Below are 23,759 nucleotides of genomic sequence, written 5' to 3' on the forward strand. Positions count from 1 at the left end.
CCCATATATTGCTTGTATTTCCTATTTTGAACACTTTGCTACATTCTAAAATGTCAGTTTTTCTAGTTTATTTCAATTTAGTATGTTTTTGAAGTTGTTTTTGGATTTAGCTAAAACTACAGTACTGCTTACAATTCTGATTACTGTGGTTTACTTTTGTTTAGTTATGCCTGTAGCAGATATTCCTTTACATTTATGTATTGCATCTTTAGGGATAAAGGCTGAATGTTCTTCAAACACCTGTGCTTCCATGCAAATTTCACTCTACTTTCTATTTTAACAACTTTTGTTTTACTTCCTATAATGTTCAATTTATTTTCATGTTTCAGTAGTCAAATTTAATGCTCTTTAGAGATTTCCACGCTTTCAAGATTCCAGCTCCAGAATGAAAAAAAGAAATGTTCTTACATGATTCAAGTGCATGCAAAAGTACCAGGTGGTTATAATAAAACTGGTGGTGTTTTGAGTGCTGCAGTGTAGGCTGTGTACATCACAGGATGCTGAAACATTGCAGATATGTTCATTAATCAGTGTGCTTGTGAAGTATGCTGAAAAAAATAACAGTTCCACTTTCTGTCACCATCTGAAAATATGCCACTGTAAGCATTCAGAATGCAATGCGGTTGCATGAAATGGGGAAAAACTACAAAACACATAATAACGGCTGTTCTAGCATGTTTATTAGGATGTAGTCAAGAGTTACAACACTTGTTCAATATGGTTTCCACACTCAGTGACATGCTGCATCCATTATACAGCATGGGGAATAGTTGCTTGGAGCATGTTCAATGTAATGCTGTCCTTCAGGTCAAGAAGAGTGTGAATACATCCCTGATAGACCTGACTTTTCAGATATCCTCATAACAAAAAGTTGTTGCCAAAGGTTTCTCAAAACAAATCTTTCTCCTGACAAGTGACATGTGGTGTCACCCATCTTGCATGAAAACAATGGTACATGACCCAGTTGCATTCTTATAAAGCTGGAATCACATGTTGCACACGGAGGCATTTATAAAGTGCAGATGCCACTGTAGGCCTAACTAGCCTGCTTGGTGTCATCTCCTTGAAGAAAAACAGACCAAGCACAAGGAGCTTGTGACACGACGCCACAAAGTCACATAAGTGGTGTGTAGTGGATGTTCCTGCAAGACCTGTGGTGGAGTAGAACGCCATATGTGACAGTTCTGGGCATTCACAATACCGTACAGCATAAAATGTACCTCATCTGTCCAAAGAATATTTCGAGGCAACATGTCATCGATTTTGATATGTGCCAAAACATAAAGGGTGAAATCACATCACAGAAGCTTATCTTGGGGCTGCATTTGGTGCACATTCTGAATTTTGTCAGGATATAAAATACACCATAAAATCTTTTGAACTGTTGACTCAGGGACAGCTAATTCCCATAACACAGCTTGGACACTGGCTGCAGAATTTGAGGCATGTACTGTACAGTTGGCTATTGCTACAGCAACTTCATCAACAACTACCGTGGGAATGGGCCAATTCCTTCTCCCCGCTGCACCACCTAATTCACTTGTTTGTCCAGATTTCTGGATTGTATTCTTTAGCCCATTTATTGACATGGCTCTCTTTGCAGCTGTTTCTGTCAGCAATATTTCTGAAATGCAGTGCTGCTATTGCTGCCATTCTGATAAAACAACTTTATCAGCAGTATATGGTCTTTCTTCTCAACAGCTGTTGTATTTTGTCTGGAAAACTTCAGCCTTCGTAACTATTGACACCAAGTCATTTCACAAAAGAAATTAACACGTGGTGCCAAGGAACTAGCAGGTTACTGGTGTCAAAACAGGGAACATTTCATATTCTGAGTGCTTACAGTGCCATATTTTCACCAAGTGGGAGCAAGTGGAACTACTTGTTTTTCAGCATACCCCATGAGTGCATCAATTAATGAAAGGCAAGTATTTTGAGAAATGGTGAAATGGTTTCCACCAAATTCTTTTGTAAAAATCTAAAAGGTGGCCTTTATGCAATACTTGGAGTGGACTCACTGCTAATTTTTTTCCCAAATCAGACAGCAACGATCAATTTCTTGATTTTATAACAAAACTGAGACATTCCATCTTATGCTACACCAAGAATTCTCTTCCAATAGATATTCATTCAAAATAATAATCTGTTTATAATTATCTTCCTGGCCCCAAAAAACTAAATGAATCGCACATTATAAAGAACAATACCCAAATCCTTGGTAGATATGTTTCTCTTAATTTTGTATATTGACTCTGTTTAGTCTTCAAACAGCCTGCCATCGTTTGCAATCCTCCTCTTTGCTTATGATGACCAGCCATCAAACAGGTGTAGACATGATGTAGCTCTTATGACTGTCCTTCAGGTCAAGAAGAGTCCGGATACATCCCTGATAGACCTAACTTTTCAGATATCCTCATAACCAAAAGTTGTTGCCTAAGGTTTCTCAAAACGGATCTTTTCAAGATAGTTGAAAAAGAGGAAGACACGTTGAACATGATATTGCCTTTAATTACTGTAACTTTTTCTTGTATAAATTATGTATTTATTATTTTATTCAATACACCGTGAATGTGATGTCAGTGTTTTGTTGGTGTGAAGACACACAGAATTGAAGTAACTGTAGCAGGTAGTAGTGGATGTAAATACATAAAACACACTGAATTTCTGGTTTTGGAAACAACTGTTTTTTTCATTTAAATTAAAAAGGAAGTAGATGTAAGGATGAGTAAAGACATACACACAAGAAGTGTAGTATGGGAATAATCACTCAGGATTGTGGGACAGGAAGTACACAAACCTTAGCAAATATGAATAATGGTTCAATGGAAGGACATGTAGAAGTAATGAAAACATGTGAGAAAGAATGATGCAAGTGTATTTGAAAGATGGGAACAGTTTGTACAGTTTGTAAGGCATTTGACAAGTGAAAATATTAAGCATTATGCTTGTACACTTAAGACAAATACAGTAGAGCATCGATTATCCGAACATCGGTCAACCGATCGACCGCTTAACCGAACTGTGTACTCGCTCGCACCTGTTACTCTCCCACGATTTTTATGAAGTGGTTTCTGGACGTTTTCGTACCCTCTGTAAAAGCTCATCAGCTAAAGAATGGGAAGAGGGAGAAAACACTACTTCTCCTGGACAATGCACCAACTCATCTGTCATGTGATATTTTAAACGAAAAAGACAAGTTCATAAAGGTAATATTTCTTCCATCTAACGTAACCTCCTTATTACAGCCCATGAATCAAGGCGTTATTGAGACTTTCAAACGATATTACAGGAAAGAATTGTTGCATAAGTTATTGTTAGAAAGAGAAGAGGATGCAGAAGAAAGTCTCTTAAGAAATCATAAGAATATTGACTTGAAAGACGCGTCCTACAAGATCAGCGCAGCATGGAATAGTGTACAGGAAGAGAATTTGAAGAAAGCCTGGAATAAAATTTTGGACACATAAGAAAATTCACAAGGTACGATTGAAAATGACGAACAGAATGATATGTCCGAAATTCTCGGTATGCTAAAAGAAATAGATTGCCACGAATGTGATGAAGAAGACGCTCATGAATAGATGAATATTGATGATGCAGATCCAGGCTACGAAATCATGCAGGGCAGCGAGATTGTAAACGTCGTCACTGATAAAGATGATTCCGCCAGCATCTCATTAATCAGTGCTCCAGAAAGTGAAGATGAAAGTATGCCAACAGCTTCTGAGACATTCACTTTTTAGATACTGCCTTGCGATGGTTTGAAGCCCAAGATGAAAGTGACCAGTTTCAGATATCTGTAATGAAAAAAGTACATGACTTAGCTGCTCGTAAGCATGTAGGCTTGCTTAGACAGACCAAAATAAAGGATTTTTTTAAACGTTAATTTTGTATACTGTGTGTATTGTTCATGCAAAATGCGTATGTAATATGTATATATTTTTGTTTAATAAACTGTGCGACATACTATATATTCCTACTGAAGTTGCCTTTGTATGTTACTTTGTAATACTAAAAGAGATGCCTGTTTTTATGAATAAATTTAGTGTACAGTACTTCTTTTTGGCAAATAAACATGTACAGTTCGATTATCCGAACAAACCAGTTTTCCGAACACCCATGTCCCCCAATTACTTTGGATAATCGACGCTCTACTGTATATGTTAAAATAATAGAAAATAAGGAAATGAGATATAAAGATATGAAAGGGAGAAGGAGAGTTGAAATTTCATCCTGTGTAAACATACAGAGAAACAACTTTAAGAATGCACAACCTGCCTCCATTATTACCACATCTTACAACCACACTACCAACCAATTTAAGTAGAAGATTTGCTGTACATCTGAAATATTGGCAGTACTACTTACTCATAACACAAATCAGCAAATTGGGGCAACCAATGTCATAAAATTCTGCCATGAGCTGGCAATCATTAACCAACTGCTGTATCTGGACATTGATTTTCGTAACATCATGCTTCAAAGTGAGTCCCTTCGTACCTGTTACTGCCTTCACACCAACCTACAATAGCTTTTGTCAACAATCAAACCCCAAAATTAATGTAATCAAACACTTAGCTGCTCCTCAACTTACTTCCTTGCCATGTGGTATGCACTGCCAAGATTGACTCCCATCAACAACTTGTCCTATGCACTTTCCTTCAACTCATTCCATTACCTTCATTAGTAAGACTTACACCTCAAAGTGAGTCACTCATTTGACAATCAATACCATATATTAGGTGACAAGAAAACAGTTTTCATCTTTCCTTGTAGGTATAAATATTATAAATCAGTATCACCATTAAGTTCCCACCAAGAACTGACAAAGAGTCTGTATTAATAGCCATGCAGAGCACACTTTGAAATGCAGTAATGGTCACTGTGATGGTTTCTTAATCATGTTAATGATTTGGATTCTTCCTAGCATGACCAGGATCACAGAATCTGTTGCCCTTAAATTGCTACAAAGTATGTGCTTGGTTATTTTCATACAACTTTTCTCTGCTTGTTGCCTCCTATGTTCTTGTTTCATTCCACCATATCTCAGTCATTGTCTTTACCTACTTTGTATTTATGTTGTCCTCTCCTACATCTTTAACAGTTTGAGAGTGGTTATGTTTTCTTTCCTCTCCTTCCAATTCTTCTCCACTACTTGTTCACTCATATTCCTCTGTTGCTGTTCGCCTTAGTCTCAGTTGAACTTCTTGTGTTAATCTTCACTCCCTGCATTCTAACTTACAGACATCACCTATTGTTTACATTTGATTGTTGATTTTCCCCCTGCTTTATTTTGCTGCTTCTTTCTTGATCAGGAATCTTGCTCGATTGTCCAACTTAATTATTTAATATCTCTGTCTCATCTGTCAACTTGGTTTCTTTTAAGAGATGGAGTTTCTTCTTCTTTGTCTTCTGAAAGATAGATTTTTTTCATGTTTGTGTCTGCTGATACTGTATAAATACATGTTTTTTGTCTTTGTTTGACTTCAATTTTTCATGGATATAAATTTTTTCATAATCTATTTATTATTAATTTTAGGAGTGATTTATTCTAGTCAATTCCATTCTGTTTCAGGTCTTTACTTTGATGCACAAGAAATTATACCATTTGTTCAAGGGGATTTTCGTTACAACAAAGCTGGTGATCGAGTGTCTAGGTTCAGTAGTAAGGAAGTAGAAGTTCGAGCTGCCATCGAAGGACAGTTTATAGCACGGAGAGCTCATGCAGAAGATCTTGGTCTTTCTGTAGGTTGGTAATTTTGTGCTGAGTATTTTTTCAAGTACATGTAGCACTGTGCAGTTACGTGACTGGTAGATGATCTAAACCAGAAGATAATTTGAATTTTTTGCCACATCAGATAACAGATTGTTAGCCATCTTTACCCTTTTTATCTTCTGTTTCGACATTTAATTTTGATTCTGGTTGAACATTTTAATATGTTATTGTTTGAAACTACAAAAAACTGTAGAAATACTCTCAACTATTTTTACATGCAATGAATAGTGAAAAGAATGAAACAAGGAATGGGACCCCGGCTTCATATAATTTTATGTAGATGAATGTCTGTGTCAGTGCATATGTGTTAAGTTCAGTAAGTTGTTCACCTAATAGTGTAACACAACATTACCAACTTCTGCTGAAGACAGATTGTCAAATCTTCAAAAATCTGATAACTTTTTTTTTTTTTTTTTAGGCAATGAAATGAGAATCCTGGCAACAGGTGGCGCATCAGCGAACCAAACTATTCTTCAGGTCTTAGCAGATGTTTTCAATGCAGATGTCTATGTTTTGGTGAGTTATATGAAAGACAATTTACAGTTGTTATGTAATGCCTAAATACATATGTACTACCAACACTGATAGTTCGATCATATTGCATTGTTGAAAGTTGTTAACAAATTTAAAAGTGTGGATAGTAGAGATCAAAACTGGAATGAAGATTAGAATCATTAGAGATGAAGCACTAGCTCAGACTGAGAAAGGAAACTGCCCAAGTCATTTTCATATGAATCAACTTAGCATTTGCCTTAACTGGTTTAGGGAAACTATGGAAAACCTAAATCTGGATAACCCGACAGAGGTCCAAACCACTGTCTGCCTGTATTCAAGTATGATGTCTTCTCACCTCACCACCTAAATCGGAGAAGTTAAGATAAAAAGTAAAGTCAATTGTGTGGGTCAACCTTATATTTTAAATATGATACAGTAGTTATTAATAATAGGATAATGTGCAATCACTACTCCCTGCCAAATGTAGACTCTTTAAATGAGTGTATACTGTCTTTAAGACAGCACCTTGTTTTATGTTGCACTTTACACACTTACACACTACAGCAGAGGCTATTCTGTTCACGGATTATGTTGCGAGAAATGATAGTTGCTTGTGCTATTTTGTAATACTATAGTCCTCTGATTTTATCATTGGAGTCTTGAATTAATATGCATTTTGAAAAGGGAGGTTAAGCTAAAATATATTTATATTACACTGGCCAAGCCAACCTTTGAGAATGTAGTCCGAACATTTCATGAATTCAGCTTTTACTCTACTTTCATTCATTTTTGTCTTAGTAACTGGGAGCTGAACAGTTTCAAGTGTATAGCTGTTTTTGTTTTGTTGAAATAAACATTTATTTAATTTTTCACGAATTCAGCATATTTTGCTCTCACATCTGACAAAATTGTTTTGTGCAATTCCTAATGCTATAATTTTATTTCCATTTAACTTTTTTTTTCACAAATTTGTGACTTCTTTTCAACATGTAGGCCGCACTGATATTGGTTAACCCAAAGCGAATCTTTAATGTCAGGTACAATGCACATTAACTTAATTTTTGTTAACAAATTCATCAGAATATGAGCCAACTTTTTCTGTCCTGTAATGAAAGCTTGCACTTGACTAGAAAAGAGGTCAATCATAAGCTTTGTCAAATTTGTCGACAGATCCAGCTTTTCTGAATATCTAACTTTTTTCAGTACAATGAATTTCAAATGAATTATCAGACTCATGCGCGTAACTATAGTGTGGTGGATGGAGCTGTGCAATGACTGCTACTGGGTGATGGAAGCAAAATTTGTGTCTTTCAGGAAATGTTAAACTCCCACCTGAGGTGTCCTGGGTTTGCGTGATGACAAGAGAGACAGGTGTGACTCCTGAGTATAGCATTGTAGGAAGGCTGAGAGACAGCCTGCAGATAGACATGAGTGTGAACATAACAATTGTTTGTTATTCCATTAAAATTGAACAAGTATATATGTGCATACTTATACAGAACACAGTCTGGAGTTGTCCCTGCATCAGAGAGGCATGATGGCATGTGGTCTGGCGGCATATCCGGACAAATGGAAGACAGGCTTCTTACTCGGAGAATGCCAATTTGGTGGATGCTGGCATTGTCGTGGCCAAGCAGAGCACTCGTCATGGCTCTGTTGCCAGCAAAAGGCATCCAGTGCCATCTACTATTGTTGTTGACCAGAGTCAAAATCTGGATGATTGGCTGAAGAGCAGCAGCAGGCACCTGGTGGATCCCAGTGGTCATCCATTCATGCCTTGGACCATGTGGCAGTGGTAGGCTGCTCTGCAGGAAGTCTCGTAGAGGCAGCAGCAGAGTATTGGCTGCATCAGAAGTATGGCCTCATCAAGTACAGCATATTCCATTTGTACCGATTATGAGTGCACCAGCAGAACACTGTCAATCTCACAGTGGAAACTGACACATGGCTGACAACATTACATGACCGTGCTGTGCCAGTGATCAACTTGCTGAGCCAGGGTTTACATACAGGTGCCTGGAGCTGACCACATGGAGAATGTAGCATTGTCGGGTTCTTAGGTCACACAGAAGCATCGTGAATGAGGACCTGTGTCCTACACCTTGCTGTTATCATGTGAAAGGAGGTCAGAGCAGCAATTGGCACGTAGGGGAGGGCTGCTGTTTTGGCAGGTCATTGGCTGTAGCTTCTGGTGCTCTAGACATGGCACTGGGTCCTGGCCTTGGCTTTCTTCCGCAGCAGATTCCTGATGGTGATCTAACTGAAATACAATCATTCATATGTTACAATTGTTTTTACACTTCATATTCTTCATCTTGAGTCCACAGGAAACCCTCTAAAATAACCTTCACATTTTGGCATTCTTTTTTCTTTATGCTCAGTATCACTGTTACACAAAACAGAGTTTTTAATTCCTAGTTTGTCCTTTTTTCTTTTCAGTCCAGTTAGCAGCTTTATTGTTTCACATCATGGGAAAGGAGATGTGTATCAGGATGGCACCCACCAGCATAACGTTGATAGTCTTCCCAAGTAATATTTGCACTCTAACACTACTAACTTTTGTGCCTGAGTTCATTTGGGTTGATACCCAATGTCTCATGATAAAAGCATCACAAGTGAAAATTTGAATGTCACACATGCTCATAATATAAACATAGCACACCTCTAATAACTAGTAAAAAGTGCTTGCATATCTCATTAAGTCACATACTGCCTTAACTTTTGCAAACATCATCCACCGTCCAGCACTTAAAATAAAAAACCAGATACTTCTTGACCTATGTGAACTCAATTATGTTAATCTATTGTGTTGCCTTATCACTATGGTACAGCAAATGAGGCCTGCCTGCGCCGTCTCCAACACTACCAAACAACCAGAAGATGACAAGAAGGGACAGTCAGAGAATGAGATACTAAATAGTAACCAAGAACTTTCATCATGTGACATACCAGTGGTAGGTAGGGGAGACAGGAATGGAAAACAAGGACACTGGGGTATCAGGTGCTGCACCCGCCAGGGGCTCGAAATAATGTGAGGAAAGTGTTAGTGTTGCTTGTTGACAGCAGTCAAGCCAACCATGCCAGGCACATTCCAACTGAGCAGGGCATCGTGCAAAACCCCACAAAGGTAATTGACAAAATAGGCATGGTAGCTTGGATGTTGTTCTGTAGGAGGTTCGCCGGCTGGAGTGGCCGAGTGGTTCTAGGCACTACAGTCTGGAACCGTGTGACCGCTTAGGTCGCAGGTTCGAATCCTGCCTCTGGCATGGATGTGGGTGATGTCCTTAGGTTTATTAGGTTTAAGAAGTTCTAAGTTCTAAGGGACTGATGACCTCAGAAGTTGAGCCCCATAGTGCTCAGAGCCACTTCAACCATTTTTTTGTAGGAGGTTCCAAAGACTGAGGCACGATTTGTCCACAACCCCCATGAAGTTAGGTGACCATCTATCCTTTGACCCAGAGTACTGCATGAGTCTGGCTGTAGGGAAAAACATGCCCTCTGGGCAGATGAAAGTGTATGTTTCAACCATGGATGGAAGGGCGAGGAGTAAGCAGGTGACCATTTGTCGCTCCAATGTCCAGACTTCATGATCACTGATGCAGGTCAGGTGATGGGCGTCATCATTCACTGAGTGACAGGTGGAGCATAAAGGACTGCCTTTTAAACCAATCGCATGTAAATGCTGGTTAATGTTGAATTTTCCACAGGTGATGTGATACCACATTGCTTGGACAGATGTTGGGAGGTGTGGCTGAATGAAGGTTGTGCCACACTGCTGTCCACATCATTTATAGATAGTTAATATCAATGTTGCTGCACACTACACCATGCAGTAATTGAATGTTGAAATCCTTCGGACGTGCGGGGGGCGCATGTGGGATGCCAATGTGGACACAGCTAAGGCCCCCCCACCCCTCCCAAAAAAAAAAAAAGTGTACAAATAGAGGCACAACATGACAACCAAGCTACCAGTTAAGCAGATATAATTTTAGTAAGAATTTAATTTTGTTGACATGGTATCCTTCTTTGTAACAGTGGAAAAGCTATGTTGGAGGTAAATTACTGTTAACATCAGAGTGCAAGACATTTTTAGTTAAGGCAACTCAGGCATCAACATGATGGCATTTTGCTGGTACAGTGCAACCAATTTTTATGCACCTTCTCATTCTATGAAAATCTCAAAAACAATTTTTGAAGAGATTTTATGGATGTATGTGTACAGTGTTGTACTACACACCATTTGTAATCCATTTTTGAAAATGTAAATTCCAAAACAAGACATCACTGTGAATTATATTTATGACAGTAGGAGCAGTGAGCTAGCCAGTGACATCCCAGGCACCATGTGACTCAAATAGAGCATTTTATTGGGCTTTCAAATTCTTTGAATTTCATTTCCATTTTTATAAAGGAATATTGAAATTCATGAAAGAAAAAGCATGGTATGAGCATAAAATGACATATAAATGTAGGCTTCTGTGGCCATTGTCACATTCAATAAAATTTTTCTGGGTTTGTGACTGCATTGTCAGTATATATAAAACTACCGACGTTTCGGTCTCTGTTGCAAGCAACCTTCTTCAGGATATTTTTGTTAACTGCTGAATGAGAAAACGTTGTTTCTTATATGCCTGCAGACATAGCTGTTATCTAATTCTGATAGGCTGTTTAGGATAAAGGGGAGAGATGTTAGAAGTCTTTATTGGTGTTTTTATTATTTCTTTTCATTGGTAGAAACCTGACGTTTTGATTGGTGTTTGCATTACTGCTTGTGACTGGTGGAAATTGGCGAATGGAAAAACAGGTGGCAGCTGTGATGTGGCATTGTTTTTCTGCTTTCTAGCATCGGCTGATGTGTGCCAGTACTCTATGTACCTGTGGCTGCTGTGGTCTCCCGCACACCTGTATGTGTTGCTTCGTGTGAGATGTTGTCCTGTAATGCTATTATTGCTGGCAGCCAAGATGTTGGAAGTCAGTACCCATCTTTTCTGTTCATGTTGGCTGGTCGCTTGGCTATTTATATTGCCTCTCTAATCTTCCTCCTGAAAGTAAGAGGCTGTTTCGCCAGTACACATGCTTTATAAAAATCAATCTGTTTGCCGCTCTAGTGCTGGTGTTCTGCCACCGACAACGTAGTGTACTGTCTTAGTCAGATAGATCTTTCATGTTCAGATATACACGTGCTGATGAGTTGTCCTGTCTCACCAACATACACTAACCCACATTTGCATCTGATTTCATAAACTCCAGCAGCGTGTATTTTGTCAACTGTATCTTTTGTTGTGTAAAGAAAATCTTTTACTCTGTTGCTGCTTCAGAAAATCGGCTTCATGGCTGCTTGGTGGAGAATTTTGCCCACCTGTTCAGTGACACCTTGAACATATGGTAATGGAGCAATGTTTTCTGCTTCCTTTTGCTCTCCTCTATTGCCTTTGTTCTTTGACACCATAGTTTTATCTACTACTTTCATTCCACAGCCATTGGAACAAAAAATAGAATTGAGGTTTTGTAGTTCACCATTTAGATGTTCCTTATTGCTGATTCTGTGAGCCCTCTTGATTAAAGTGTGCAGGGCGGATTTCTTCTGTGTAGGGTGATGATGTGAGGAGGCATGCAGGTACCTGTCAGTACTGGTTTGCTTCCTATATACTCTTTGGCCCAGTTTAATGTCAGCCTTTCAGTAAACTTCCATGTTGAGGGAAGTACCCCATTCTTTTCCATCTCCATAGAATTGGATTCTGTTGTGCTGCTGGTGTAAATATTGGTGGAAATTTCATAGCTCTTCCTCTCCATGTGCCCAGATAACAAAAGTATTGTCAACATATTGGAGCCAACATTCTGGGTGTAATGGTGCAGACTGGAGAGCTGTTTCTTCAAATGCTTCCATAAATATGTCTGTTGCAATAGGTGAGAGGGGGAAGCCCATAGCTACACTATCTGTCTGTTCATAAAATTCTCCTTTCCACCTGAAATAGGTGGCCATTAAACAATGGCGCACTATATTGCAGATATCAGGTGCCATGCATTCTTCTAAGATGTTCACGGTGTCTTGTACCAGCACATTCATGAATAAGGACTTAACGTCGAAGCTAACCATCAGGTCTGTGGCCAAGATACACTTTTCTTTTAAAAGTTGGTGGAGTCCTTAACGTACAAATTTGTGTGGCCCACCAAATGTCAGAGCTTTGGAGCCAGTTCCTTTGCTAAACTGTACATCAGTGAATTAATGGTACTCACAATTGGTTAATGGAAAGGTCTCTTTATGGACATTCGATAAACTATATCTTCTTGGTGCCTGTGGAGCTTGTGGGATGAGTCTTCTGGCTGTGCAAAAATTCATTCTAGTTGCTTTAGCAGTGCTTGTGTCCATTTGAACAACAGCAGGAGTGTGGCAAACAGATTGAGTTTGGTGAAGCATGTGTACTGGCAAAACAGCCTCTTCCTTTCAGGAGGAAGGTTAGAGAGGCAATAGAAATTGCCAAGCAACCAGCCAACATGAACATAGAAGATGGGTACCGACTTCTGACATCTTGTCTGCCAGCAATAACAGTGCTGTGGGACAATAGTTCATGTGAAGCAACACATACTGGCACACAGGATACCTCAGTTGCCGCAGGTACATAGGGTACGGGCGTGCCTTGGCCAGTGCTAGAAAGCAGAAAAACAAAGCCATGTTAAAATGATTTCCAGAAAACAGTCAAATTCCCTATTATTCAACATGTCATGATACAAAGCTTCATTGTTTCTTACTAATTAAAACATGCCAAGATTTTAGTATTCACATTGCCACAGTGCACATTCTTCATAATTTCTCACCTAAAAGTTGGTTTAATCCATTACTCAAGCAAATACTTAATTATTCCCGGTACTCACACTAGTTCACAAAGGCATATCAGATACACTCATGTAGACCAATAAACTTCTGCTCCATTGCGTATAACAATCCATGCTAGTATTCACCTACTGTTTACATTGTCCTAAGGTTCATCGCCTTAACCATGCACCCTGTCTGCATTGCCTGGAGCAATGCCCTTTCTGTTGACATACCCAGCAAACTAAATTCTGTGGTTCAGTGCATGGAGCTGTGTCCTGGCAAACTGCACTATGTGTATACCAACATCTGTTAATAGTTCAACCCTGGGGCCTTTACCAAATATTAAAATTTGAATCTAAACTGGGTGCAGTGGTAGGAGGGTGGAAATTCAAGGTCAGGAGGATGGACAGGTATGTGGATCCCATGAATGAAAATCCAAAATTTGAGCTGCTACTTTCATTGGTGCTGTCCAAGTTGAATCACCATTGCAGTCTCCATCAGCTTCTCTCACCAGAATGAAGTGGGCTTCTTCTTCTGTGTCACTCAATCAGTCTTCAAGTCATTCCACTTCTGACTTCACAATGAAGTGGGCAAGTTCATGCAATGGCTGCAACTGGGTGGTGGGAGCCATTTGTCAGGAGGAATTCAACTTCCACCTGGAGTATCATTGGTTTGTATGATGGCAAGGGAGATAGGAATGACACCAGAGTGTAGTTTCGTAGGAAGCTGAGAGAGACAGGCTGCAGACACACATGAGTGTAAAGATAACAATACCATAGACTTGAACAATTACATGAGTGTGTCTTATACAGAGCACAGGCTGGCATCATCCCATTTAGTCCCTGTGTATGCATACTGTAGGGCCTGGTGGTGTACACAAACTATTGGGAAGGAAAGCTGTTTACTCAGGGAATGCTGAATCGGCAGATGCTGACACAGAGGCAGCTGAGTGAAACAAAATAACATGAATCTGCCAGTGGCAAGAAGCAGCCAGCGGCATCTTCTAATGCTATAGCAGATGATGGCATCACACAGAGGTAAGCTCTGGACCTTTGCCTGGAGAGCAGCATCTGGTGGCAGGGAGCCCCCAGCAAATGGAGCCAGTTGGTTGTCCATTTGTGGCTTGGGCCATGAGGCAGCAGCAAGTTTCTTGGCAGATGGTCCCATAGAGGTGGTGGTCGAGTATTGGCAGCAGCATCCAGCACAGTTACACCAATTATGACTGTATCTGTAGAACAATGTCAATCTTGTGTGGCAACTGATACTCAGTAGATGATGTAATATGACCCTGCTGTGCTGATAACCTACTCGGCTGTGCTGGTGGCTTAAATACAGCTGTCTGGAGTTGACCATGCTGTCAGTAGCTGACCACTGTCACATTTCTAGATCAAGCAAAAATTTGCTGAAAGGGGCCTAGTATCCTAAGCTTGGGTGACATCATGCAGAATGAAGTCAGCATGGAAGCAGGCACACAGAAGATGGTTGCTGTGTTGACAGGTCATCTACCATGACTCCTGGTGCTCTAAATGCAGCACTGGATGCTGGCTTTGGCCTGTGAAATTACAATAAACTTGTATTTCTGATGTCCATCTGATCGCATACCATGATGTTTGGAGAGACCACAGATCTTCTCTGTAGGTATTAACAAGTATTCCTGTGGAACTCAGCTCACCTTATTTGTACATGAGATCCAGAAAATAGGACATAATGGTCCCCATAATGTTGCTTGACTTCCTGAAGTTATGCAACATATTTCCACACTATCTACTTTTAAATAAAATATAAGTTCATGGAATATTGATTCAGTTTTGGGATTAGATCTGGACTTTCTAGCAGACAGAACTTAGGGGTTGAAATAACTTTGGGCTTAGCCCAAGAGAGTGTTACATTGGGGCTGTTACTGTTCACAGTGTGGTATGAAATATTGGCTTTGCGGTAACACTGGTCTCTCTCCCTGTACCATTTGGTGACGTAAGTCTGTGTAAAATGCCATTAATGATCTCACTTAGGTTCTCTGAACACAGAATAAAATATTGGTTTTCAAGAAATTTGTTTATTTTGCAGTGTATTCTTCTACATGACACTGGAGTTTCTGCAGTTAACTAAATCAAGAATTGTGTGAAAGCTTGGTGTCTGTTCTTTTTGACATGTCCAAAAGAACAGATACCACACCTTCATATAACTGATTCACCTCGATGGGCAATGAATTCACAACCTTCAGTGTGGATGCACAATATCGTTTGACTTCCAGCAGGAATCTAAAATTAGCAAGAAGGGATGACATGGACATGGACAGGGACTGCAGATAGGTGGGAATGGGTTGGAATGTGGGTTAGCCAAGATTGTCCATGCATTTGTGATAAATGCTGTGTGTGGATGGTGCAGTGGTTAACCCAACAGCCTAGCAAACAAGAGATCCCAGATTTGAGTTTTTTAGTGCTACCAAACAATAGACCCCTATTTTGCATAACTCCAGCATGCCCTAGGTATGAACTCTCTGCAACATATAGCTAATGTAATACGCTATGACTGCCTCAGATGAACCAAGTCACCAAGCACTGAGGATGACAATACATACCATGCTGCATGCAGTTTTGCCATATAATGATACAAAATAGTCCCCACAAAAATGGAAAATATGTGTTTGTCTTTTACAGAAGTGTATTAATAGTCTTTCATGTCAACATTTTGATTCACCCAGCACAATAGTAATGGTGATAATAATAATAATAATAATAATAATTATTATTATTATTATTATTATTATTATTATTATTATGCCCATACTTTTCAGACATGGTACATAGGTCAATATCAGAGCTGTGTAAAGGGCAGAATGCCATGTTACTAGATACTTTTGTACTTTTTTGATGTTTGTCATGAAACTGGCACTTGGTAATGAATCCTGGTTTCCAGATTTTAACAGATTCAACTGTTCTGCAACTACCTCCGTATTTCTAGATATAACTGTCATACCAGCAGGGAAAGAAAGATAACTGAACCTCCTGTATGGAATTTGTCCAGTAATCCCATATTATATCATTAATTTTCTCATTTACAGAAGACTGATGTATCTGTTTCAGTTTATGATATTGCTGCAGATATGTGTTGGAAGTTGTATTTTATTTAGAATGAATACTTGATTAAACTGAAGCTGATTCACAGTTTGCTTATCCATGTCATAGTTATTTTCACTGGAACACTGTGATATACAATTTTGCTCAAATAATTCTGTATAATGTAGGATATAGTGAACTCTGCAGTCTTGGGGGCTGCATATCAAGCCAAGCATGCTATAGTTCATGCGTCTGGAAGTTCCTTCAAAGAAATGGTTTCACATTTAGGCCACCCTCATCTGGTTTGTCAGCCTCATCGTGATGCTGCTTCTGTAAGTATTATTATTTTATACTTACAATATATGTAATTTATAAGAATCTCAGACTGTTCATATTTTCTTATTTTGTCAAATTACATGATCATTTGAATTTTGTAAGATATTGTGAAGTATTTAATAGTTCTGTAAATTAGAATGGTTTGAAAAAAATGACTGTCCTTATACCTCCAAATGTGGTATTGCAGTGCCTGCGTTGGTAAGTAGTATGGTGCAGTTTTCCTTCAATATGCATGCTTGTTTGAAAGAACAGGCATTGCAGTGACTATAACCATAATAAAATACATGAACTGTATTCACAGCTGCAATTACTGACAACTTTCTGCTGTATAATGGAATGACAACAATGAAAATATGTTCCATTCCAGGACTCATAGCCGGATTTCCCATTTTAAACGAGCTCTCACCTTAACTGTTTTGGCTCACAGCATAAATCCCAGCTGGCACAAATCTTCATTGTTGTCATTCCATTATACAGTTGAAGGTTATCCCTATTTGCAACTGCAAATACATGTCATATACTTCAAAACATGGTATAGTTAATTGAAGTCGATACCAGGCCTGCTGCCATCTGTTTTCAAGCCAAATAAATATCATGCATTGAGACAGATTATTTGAACAGTACAAACTATTGTCCTTCTCTTATAAAAGAAGAAAGCTTAGAGTTCAACACAACCTTTGGGCTTGTGTCTTCTTTACCGTTTGACATTTGCTGTTGCAGTTAATGATATACCATAAATGATGTGGTCCCTGGTCCAGCTCCCATTGTTTCATTGTGAAGTTTGTAGATGTCTGTTCCATGTCCACCCTTACAATAACTGCTTGTCAATTGCAGCAGGATTTGTTTCCCTCATGATTATAACTTTTCACTCCATTACTATAAAATAATTTTCATCATTGTTCTTAAACTAGCATAAATTTGGAAATTTTCATAATATGCAACTCTGGTTTTGTTCAGTGTAGTTTCACTGAATGTTTGGAATATTTGTTGACAATTCAACATTTATTTCATTTCTTATCTACTAAAACTGAAACAACTTCTGCCAGTTATTTGTTACTGCTTGTTTATGTGCATAATTTTTTATGATTAAGCTGTATTTTTAACAAAATAAATTTTTAATTACCCATCATATAACAAATGATATTTTGATTTCAGATATATGATCCAATGCTGAAACGGTACCGAAACATAATACAGGCAATTACCAATGACCATCAAAAATTATAACCACAATCTTCACCATCTATTTGCTATTTCTGTGTTGATAGCAAATTATTAATACCTCAGATGATTTTCTGTCTACATGAGATTCTTGTTTGTGCAATACTTACCACATAAAACTGTTAGTATTTTTTATTATTAAGAACACCAACTATTTTGTTATTGGGTTGTGCTATAATGTATCTAATAGCTACTTGTTCTCTAAGAGTTGCTTTAACATTGTGTTCATTTTGTAAAAAGAGAAATTGCAACAGGACGATATTCAGAGTGATCTACATTGTTATATGTGTGTAATTTCTGCATTTATCATACACATTTATCTAAGAACTATTTCCTATTGCACAATGGCAATATTAGTATTTTGTAATATTGACAGATTTAAATTGGCAGCAAAAAATTAAGATTTGCATTGTGAACATGGTGTATGTGCTAAAAGCTAACTGTATCATTTAAAATGACATAGAGGAAGTAAGAGTAAGTTTGTTTCACATGCTGACCTGACCTTGAACTTTGTCCTTTTTTTAAAGGAAAGGCAGCTCATTAGTTTATTAGTTTTTTGGAGGCGAGAGGGATGGAGGAAGTAAAGAACAATTTCTTTAAAAAAACTTCTTTCTTTTGCATCTTTTCCCTCATTCTCATAGGGTTGGCATTATTACTTACGGATTTGGCATGATTAATTTAATGAGTGGCGGGATGCCTTTCCTGTCACCACTCTTACACACTCTTACAGGTATGTGTACCCCCGACTGCCTTCAAGTAGTGTGGAAGTGAGTAAAAGTTTCTGAATGTTTGTGAATTGTCTAACTGAGGTGGGACTTGGGTAGAAGCCCAGTATTTGCCTAATGGGATATGGAAAACTGCCTAAAAACCACATCTGGACTGGCTGGCACACCAGTCCTCATTATTAATCTGTCAAGCATATTCGATCCCGGGGCGGCACAACTCCCTGTCCCAGAAGCGGTGCTTTAATGCAAATGTTACAAGATGATGATCTTGTGCACTTTGGGTCCAGTTCTCATGGGCACCCAGTAGCTGAAGGTTCTTCTTCAGTTCAATACCTTGGTCTTCCAGTAGGATGAGCTCTTTCAATTATTCCCAAATGCACAGCTTTGGCCTGACACCTGTCTGGCCCCCTGGCAATGTGCCCTGCCAGGCTTATTCTCTGCTCTTTCATTATCTGAATGATGTTTAGTTGTTTCTTCAGGTCATGCAGTTCCTGGTCTTTTTGATGTCCATAAGTTTTGTCTTCGCAGGATGATCCAAAAATCTTTCTCATGATTTTCCTTTCAAAGATCAACAGGTTCTTTTCATTTTTTTGTGGTGCTTAATGTTTCTGTCCCTCATAATGCTGCCAGTACTATCACTGCATTATACACTTTAAGTTTGGTCTTAACTAACAGATTTTTTGATGACATTAGGTGTTTCAGACTGAAATAAATTTTAGGTGCTTTGACGGTACATTGATCAATTTCTGTTTCAGGTCATTATGCCTGCCGAACCATGTGACAAGCTACTTAAAAGTTTCCACTCTCACTGTGTTTCATATTCCAACACATAACTAGGCATTATTAGAGGTTTCTATGGATACTTTTATCATTTGAGCCTTCTCTTAAACATGTCCAGTCTTATTGGCATTCTTTGCTAAGTTCTCTATGGTTTCTGCCATTCTCTCTCTGACTCCGTTGTGGCTGCCATGTCAACTGTATATCCCAATAACTGCATTCTTCAGTTTAGCTTCACCCCTTTGCCTTCTTTTTTCATTTCCAGAATTACATTCGCCGGACCAAATTGAAAAACAATAGGGAAATGGCATCACCTTGTCTCACACCTGTTCTGATGCTGAATTGCTTGGATAACTTGCTGTGGTATCTCACCTTGGCTTCTGTCTCTGCTGTCTACACTTTCAAATGTTAATTAATATCCTTGGCATGCCAAGCTCCCTCAGTATGTTGTACATGCTTAATGTGTTTATACTATTATAAGACTTTGAGAAATCCACAAATGTAATCAGGAATTGATGGTTGAATTCTCAGCACTTCTCCCAGACTTACCTCATTGTCAAAATTTCATCCACAGTTGATCTTCCTTCCTGAAAACCTGCTGGTACTCTCCAACAATGTCTTCAGTGAAAGGCTTCAGCTTTTCAAGAATTATTAGTGATAAAACTTTGTGTGGTGTGCTTAGATAAGAAATACCTCAGTAATTCCTTTTACTGTTCTTTTTGTGCAGTGGGATAATAGTAGCTGATTACCACTCTTTCAGGATCACATCCTTTCTCTATACTTCACTTACAAAAATATATCGCTCTTTCTGAAGTGTTCCACCTTCCATCTTTGACATCTCTGCAATTATCCTGGTGCCTCATTATTATTCAGTTTCTTAACTGCTCTGCATATGTCCTGTTGAATTACTTCAGATTATTCTTTCTGTACACCCTCTGCAATTCTTCCTTCATGGAAGACATTTTCAGGATCTTCAGCATTCAACAACTTGCCTCCACCTGTATAAAACATTCTCGAACATCTTGCCATGTCAGTTCAGGGTAAAACCTCAAGCTTATGATATTTACACCATTGTTTTCATCAGGAGTAACTGATTGTCAAAACTGATTATACATCCCAAAGACAGCTTCTGATTTTTTGGTAGTTATGTCATGGCATTGCAGATGGTGTCAGCATCGGTTCTGGCAGCACCACCACTCTCATCATAGCATAAACATAGCAAAGAATATCTCTGGCTCTTCTCTGCATCAAGAGCTTGCTTCCATGCACCAATTAGATTATATCTGCCGTCTCAGTTGAAGGTCTTCTCACACTTTCATATTTCTACAGCCTGTTTAAATTTTCCCATTGATCATTAACACTTCTTTCATTACTTCAGATTTGTTATGAACTCTGATATTATTATGCTGGTGATACAACTCTGGATCCTTAAGCTTCTCAACTTCAAATTGTCTCTTGACCCTGTTGTTCCTCCTCCTTTTACAACACAACTGAAGTTGTAGTTTGTCGAGTACTAGGTAATAGTCTGTGTTTGTATCAGCCTGTCTGTAGGATCTAATACTTGTCATATACTTTTCGTTCATCTCATCTTTATGCATATGATCTGATAGATGGCATTACCAGCTGAGGAAGTGCATGTACTTTTGTGTATCTGTTTGTGAGAGAAGGTCATCTAGTTCACCAGAAGGTTCTGGCTAAGCCCAAAACTGATGAGATGCAGTCCATAGAAAGAAATAGGGAAAAAATTAAATGAATGGGACTATAAATATCTAAGAATTAAATACAACAACTAAAACAGACAGATAAGAGGAAAAAAATCGAAATGAATCAGTAAGAATAAATGTGGAAACCAAGCGAGTGCAATATAAAAACAATTATGGAAAAGAGAATGATCATGTGCATTAGGAGGGTATTGAGTGTGTTGAAGATGTGTGTTTCTATAGTTATACAGCAAGTGAATTCACAACAATGAAGTACCATTACAGCATCTGAGCCTCTTCAATTGTGTTTGCAAATTTACTTCAGTGAAGATCAGTAACAAGGAAATCCAGCTTTGTTAGTGGTAAAAGTATTATTCTGCAGTGAGAAACAAGAATTTGTCAATATGGAGTCAGGGGATGGATATTCGAGGGTGCTGGGAATAGCTAGGAGAATCTAGGAGAAACTTCTAGGAGATGGAAGTATGACAGTGTAAATACAAAGGGAAGAGAAAATGAAGTAAAGATGCAGAACATCTGTTGTAAGGTATAAAACTAGATAAATTTAAAGCTGGACAGGTATTTTGAGGATTAATCACTGGAAACCTTTAGAAAAAGTGGTCTATGGTGAAAGACAAATTAAATTTTTTTATTTAATCTGTGGGTTTACCATCTATTTGGTGTTAGAAACATTCCTTTTGAAATACTGGCAAATTCAAGTCAGAGCAGCATGTAGCAGAAACAATATGAGTAACTAATGCACCTATTTGATATAAGACTGAGTTTTCATAACAGACTATGTACACCTAAGTTTATAAATGAAGGAATCTACGAGATTCTCAAAATGAGAGGCATGATGATGATAAATGCACATAAATCTGGCCTGTAAATGTTGTAACATGTGATATAATGTTATAAATACAAGATGTACTTGAAAACTGACCAGGGACTGTGGGGAGCTCTTACTCTGTGTCACATCCACCTGCCAGTGACACGGAGAAAGTCAGTACTAGGTATGATACCCTTGCATGGCAGTACGGGATGCAAACGGTTCTGTATAAGGTGGATTAGTCTATCCAGTAGATAATTCCTCTAACTGCTTGATTGGCACCCAGTGTAAGTCAGCATTGGTAATGTGTTGGTGGCATGAGGATTGTAGTTATTTGGCTTAGAGAACCCTATGCATGTTCTAATTAACTCTGAAGAGTGTACTGTCACTCTAGATGCATAATGCCCTCACAATACAGGTAGTACTTGTCTTCTAGGCCAATCTTATGTAGTAAGGCATAATAGTCATTCTGATGTACGTCAGGGTTAAATGTACGATAAAAAGGGAACATAAGGAATTGCAGGGCATCACATCTATAAGTTGCAACCATCACATTTGCCCTGTGACATACATGTAGTGGTATAAGTGTTCCTGATATGATGCTCTCCTAATCCAGGATGCTGGAAACGCCATACTGGCCCCTTTTCACAGTTATGGCAGGGTTTTAACACTTACCAAGGGTAAACACATAGGAAAAGTCACTTTCTGGGCTTAAACATAGCAGTCCCATGGATAGGTGACTGCCAACACTTGCTAAGTGGGCATGGCACTGTACTCATTGAGCCATGTGGGGAACACAGCTGATGAGTTGCTAACACAAAAATAGTCTTTGATAGCTAACAATGATGATATGATGACCCAGAGGATGCCGTGATGTCTCAAGTCAGAGCTATTGCTGTGCCGGTTTGATGTCTGTGGGTACATAAGGAAAAATAACAATTCTGGCAGTAGGCTGTGTCACATCTTCTACACACCTATCTCCTGGTATCCTCTCCACAGCTGGACACATGGGGCTTAAGGCAGCTGGAGACTTATCTTCTAATAATGCAACACCAGTACATAGTGGCATCCAGAGGTGTTCACTATGTCATCCTCATAACATTACATCTTAAATAGTGTGTGTTAGACACACAAAACATGGAATTAGAATCACTATATCTAAGTGATACAGAGTCACATGATACATCACATGATTTCCTCCCTACTATCCTGGCACAGTTTAGTCCATCACGATGAAATATTTTTTAATGGAACTCAAAGAACCCTTTATTTATGGACACGAGTGTATTTTAGGATTCTAGCTTTTAACTGTTATATTTAAACAATGGTTGTGAAATTTTATCACTCTAAATTCTCCATAGTTTCTAGACAACTTGTATTTATGGAGTAGCTTGTGAAGTGGTCTTTTTTAACTTTAGTTTTTAATTGATTCATTGTCTTATTGTGATAGATCTCACAGAGAAGGATAATTTTGAGATTGTTTTATAACAGCTTGATATCAGTTTTTGTGTTTAAGTGTGCAATGTGAAAGCTATATAATGTAATAGTAAAAAAAAAGTATTCCAAATATTGCAAAATATTTCTTTGCTTCAAGTACATGATGTGTGTTGAGGCAGAAACTTAACTACAGACAATGTTCACAGCAACATTCTAAGTGAGCTGTTTGCATGTAAGAACTACAAGCAAGTATTATTACAGTGTCACCAGTACCTGGAAGACCATACAGTGCCTCTTTGTCTCTTACTTTTGCTTCTTATCTTTCAGTCTGGCTGTCTCTCCAGATAGTATAGTTTCATTGTTAAATTTTAATTTAATCTGTCTGGATATCCCACATTTGTTTGATTATGAAAACTGCTCTTCCTCTTCTGCATCTTCACATTTTGCTCCTTTTATAATATTTTTCATTTTGTTTATGGTGAAAAACCTTCTGATGCTGAAATATTGAAATTTACCTTTAACAGTTTCATGGCAGCTACTGATTTTTCTGCTGTTTGTAACTAAGAGCTTTTGTTTCCTCAGTAATAACATTCACAATT

At 38.4% G+C, this 23,759-nt stretch overlaps 1 protein-coding gene across 1 annotated transcript in view; it reads left to right on the plus strand.

The window, feature by feature from the left end:
- Positions 1 to 23,353, plus strand: part of LOC126091845 (xylulose kinase-like) — a 149,825-nt gene extending 126,472 nt beyond the window's left edge. Inside the window, exons 10-13 of the mRNA XM_049907102.1 lie at positions 5,573 to 5,746; positions 6,192 to 6,289; positions 16,327 to 16,470; positions 17,630 to 23,353. Coding sequence (XP_049763059.1) covers positions 5,573 to 5,746; positions 6,192 to 6,289; positions 16,327 to 16,470; positions 17,630 to 17,701 — 488 coding nt within the window. The 3' untranslated portion in view covers positions 17,702 to 23,353. The remainder of the gene's footprint in view (positions 1 to 5,572; positions 5,747 to 6,191; positions 6,290 to 16,326; positions 16,471 to 17,629) is intronic.
- Positions 23,354 to 23,759: the final 406 nt, after the last annotated feature.

The sequence above is a fragment of the Schistocerca cancellata genome, chromosome 7 (genome assembly GCF_023864275.1).
Source record: "Schistocerca cancellata isolate TAMUIC-IGC-003103 chromosome 7, iqSchCanc2.1, whole genome shotgun sequence".
NCBI lineage: Eukaryota > Metazoa > Arthropoda > Insecta > Orthoptera > Acrididae > Schistocerca > Schistocerca cancellata.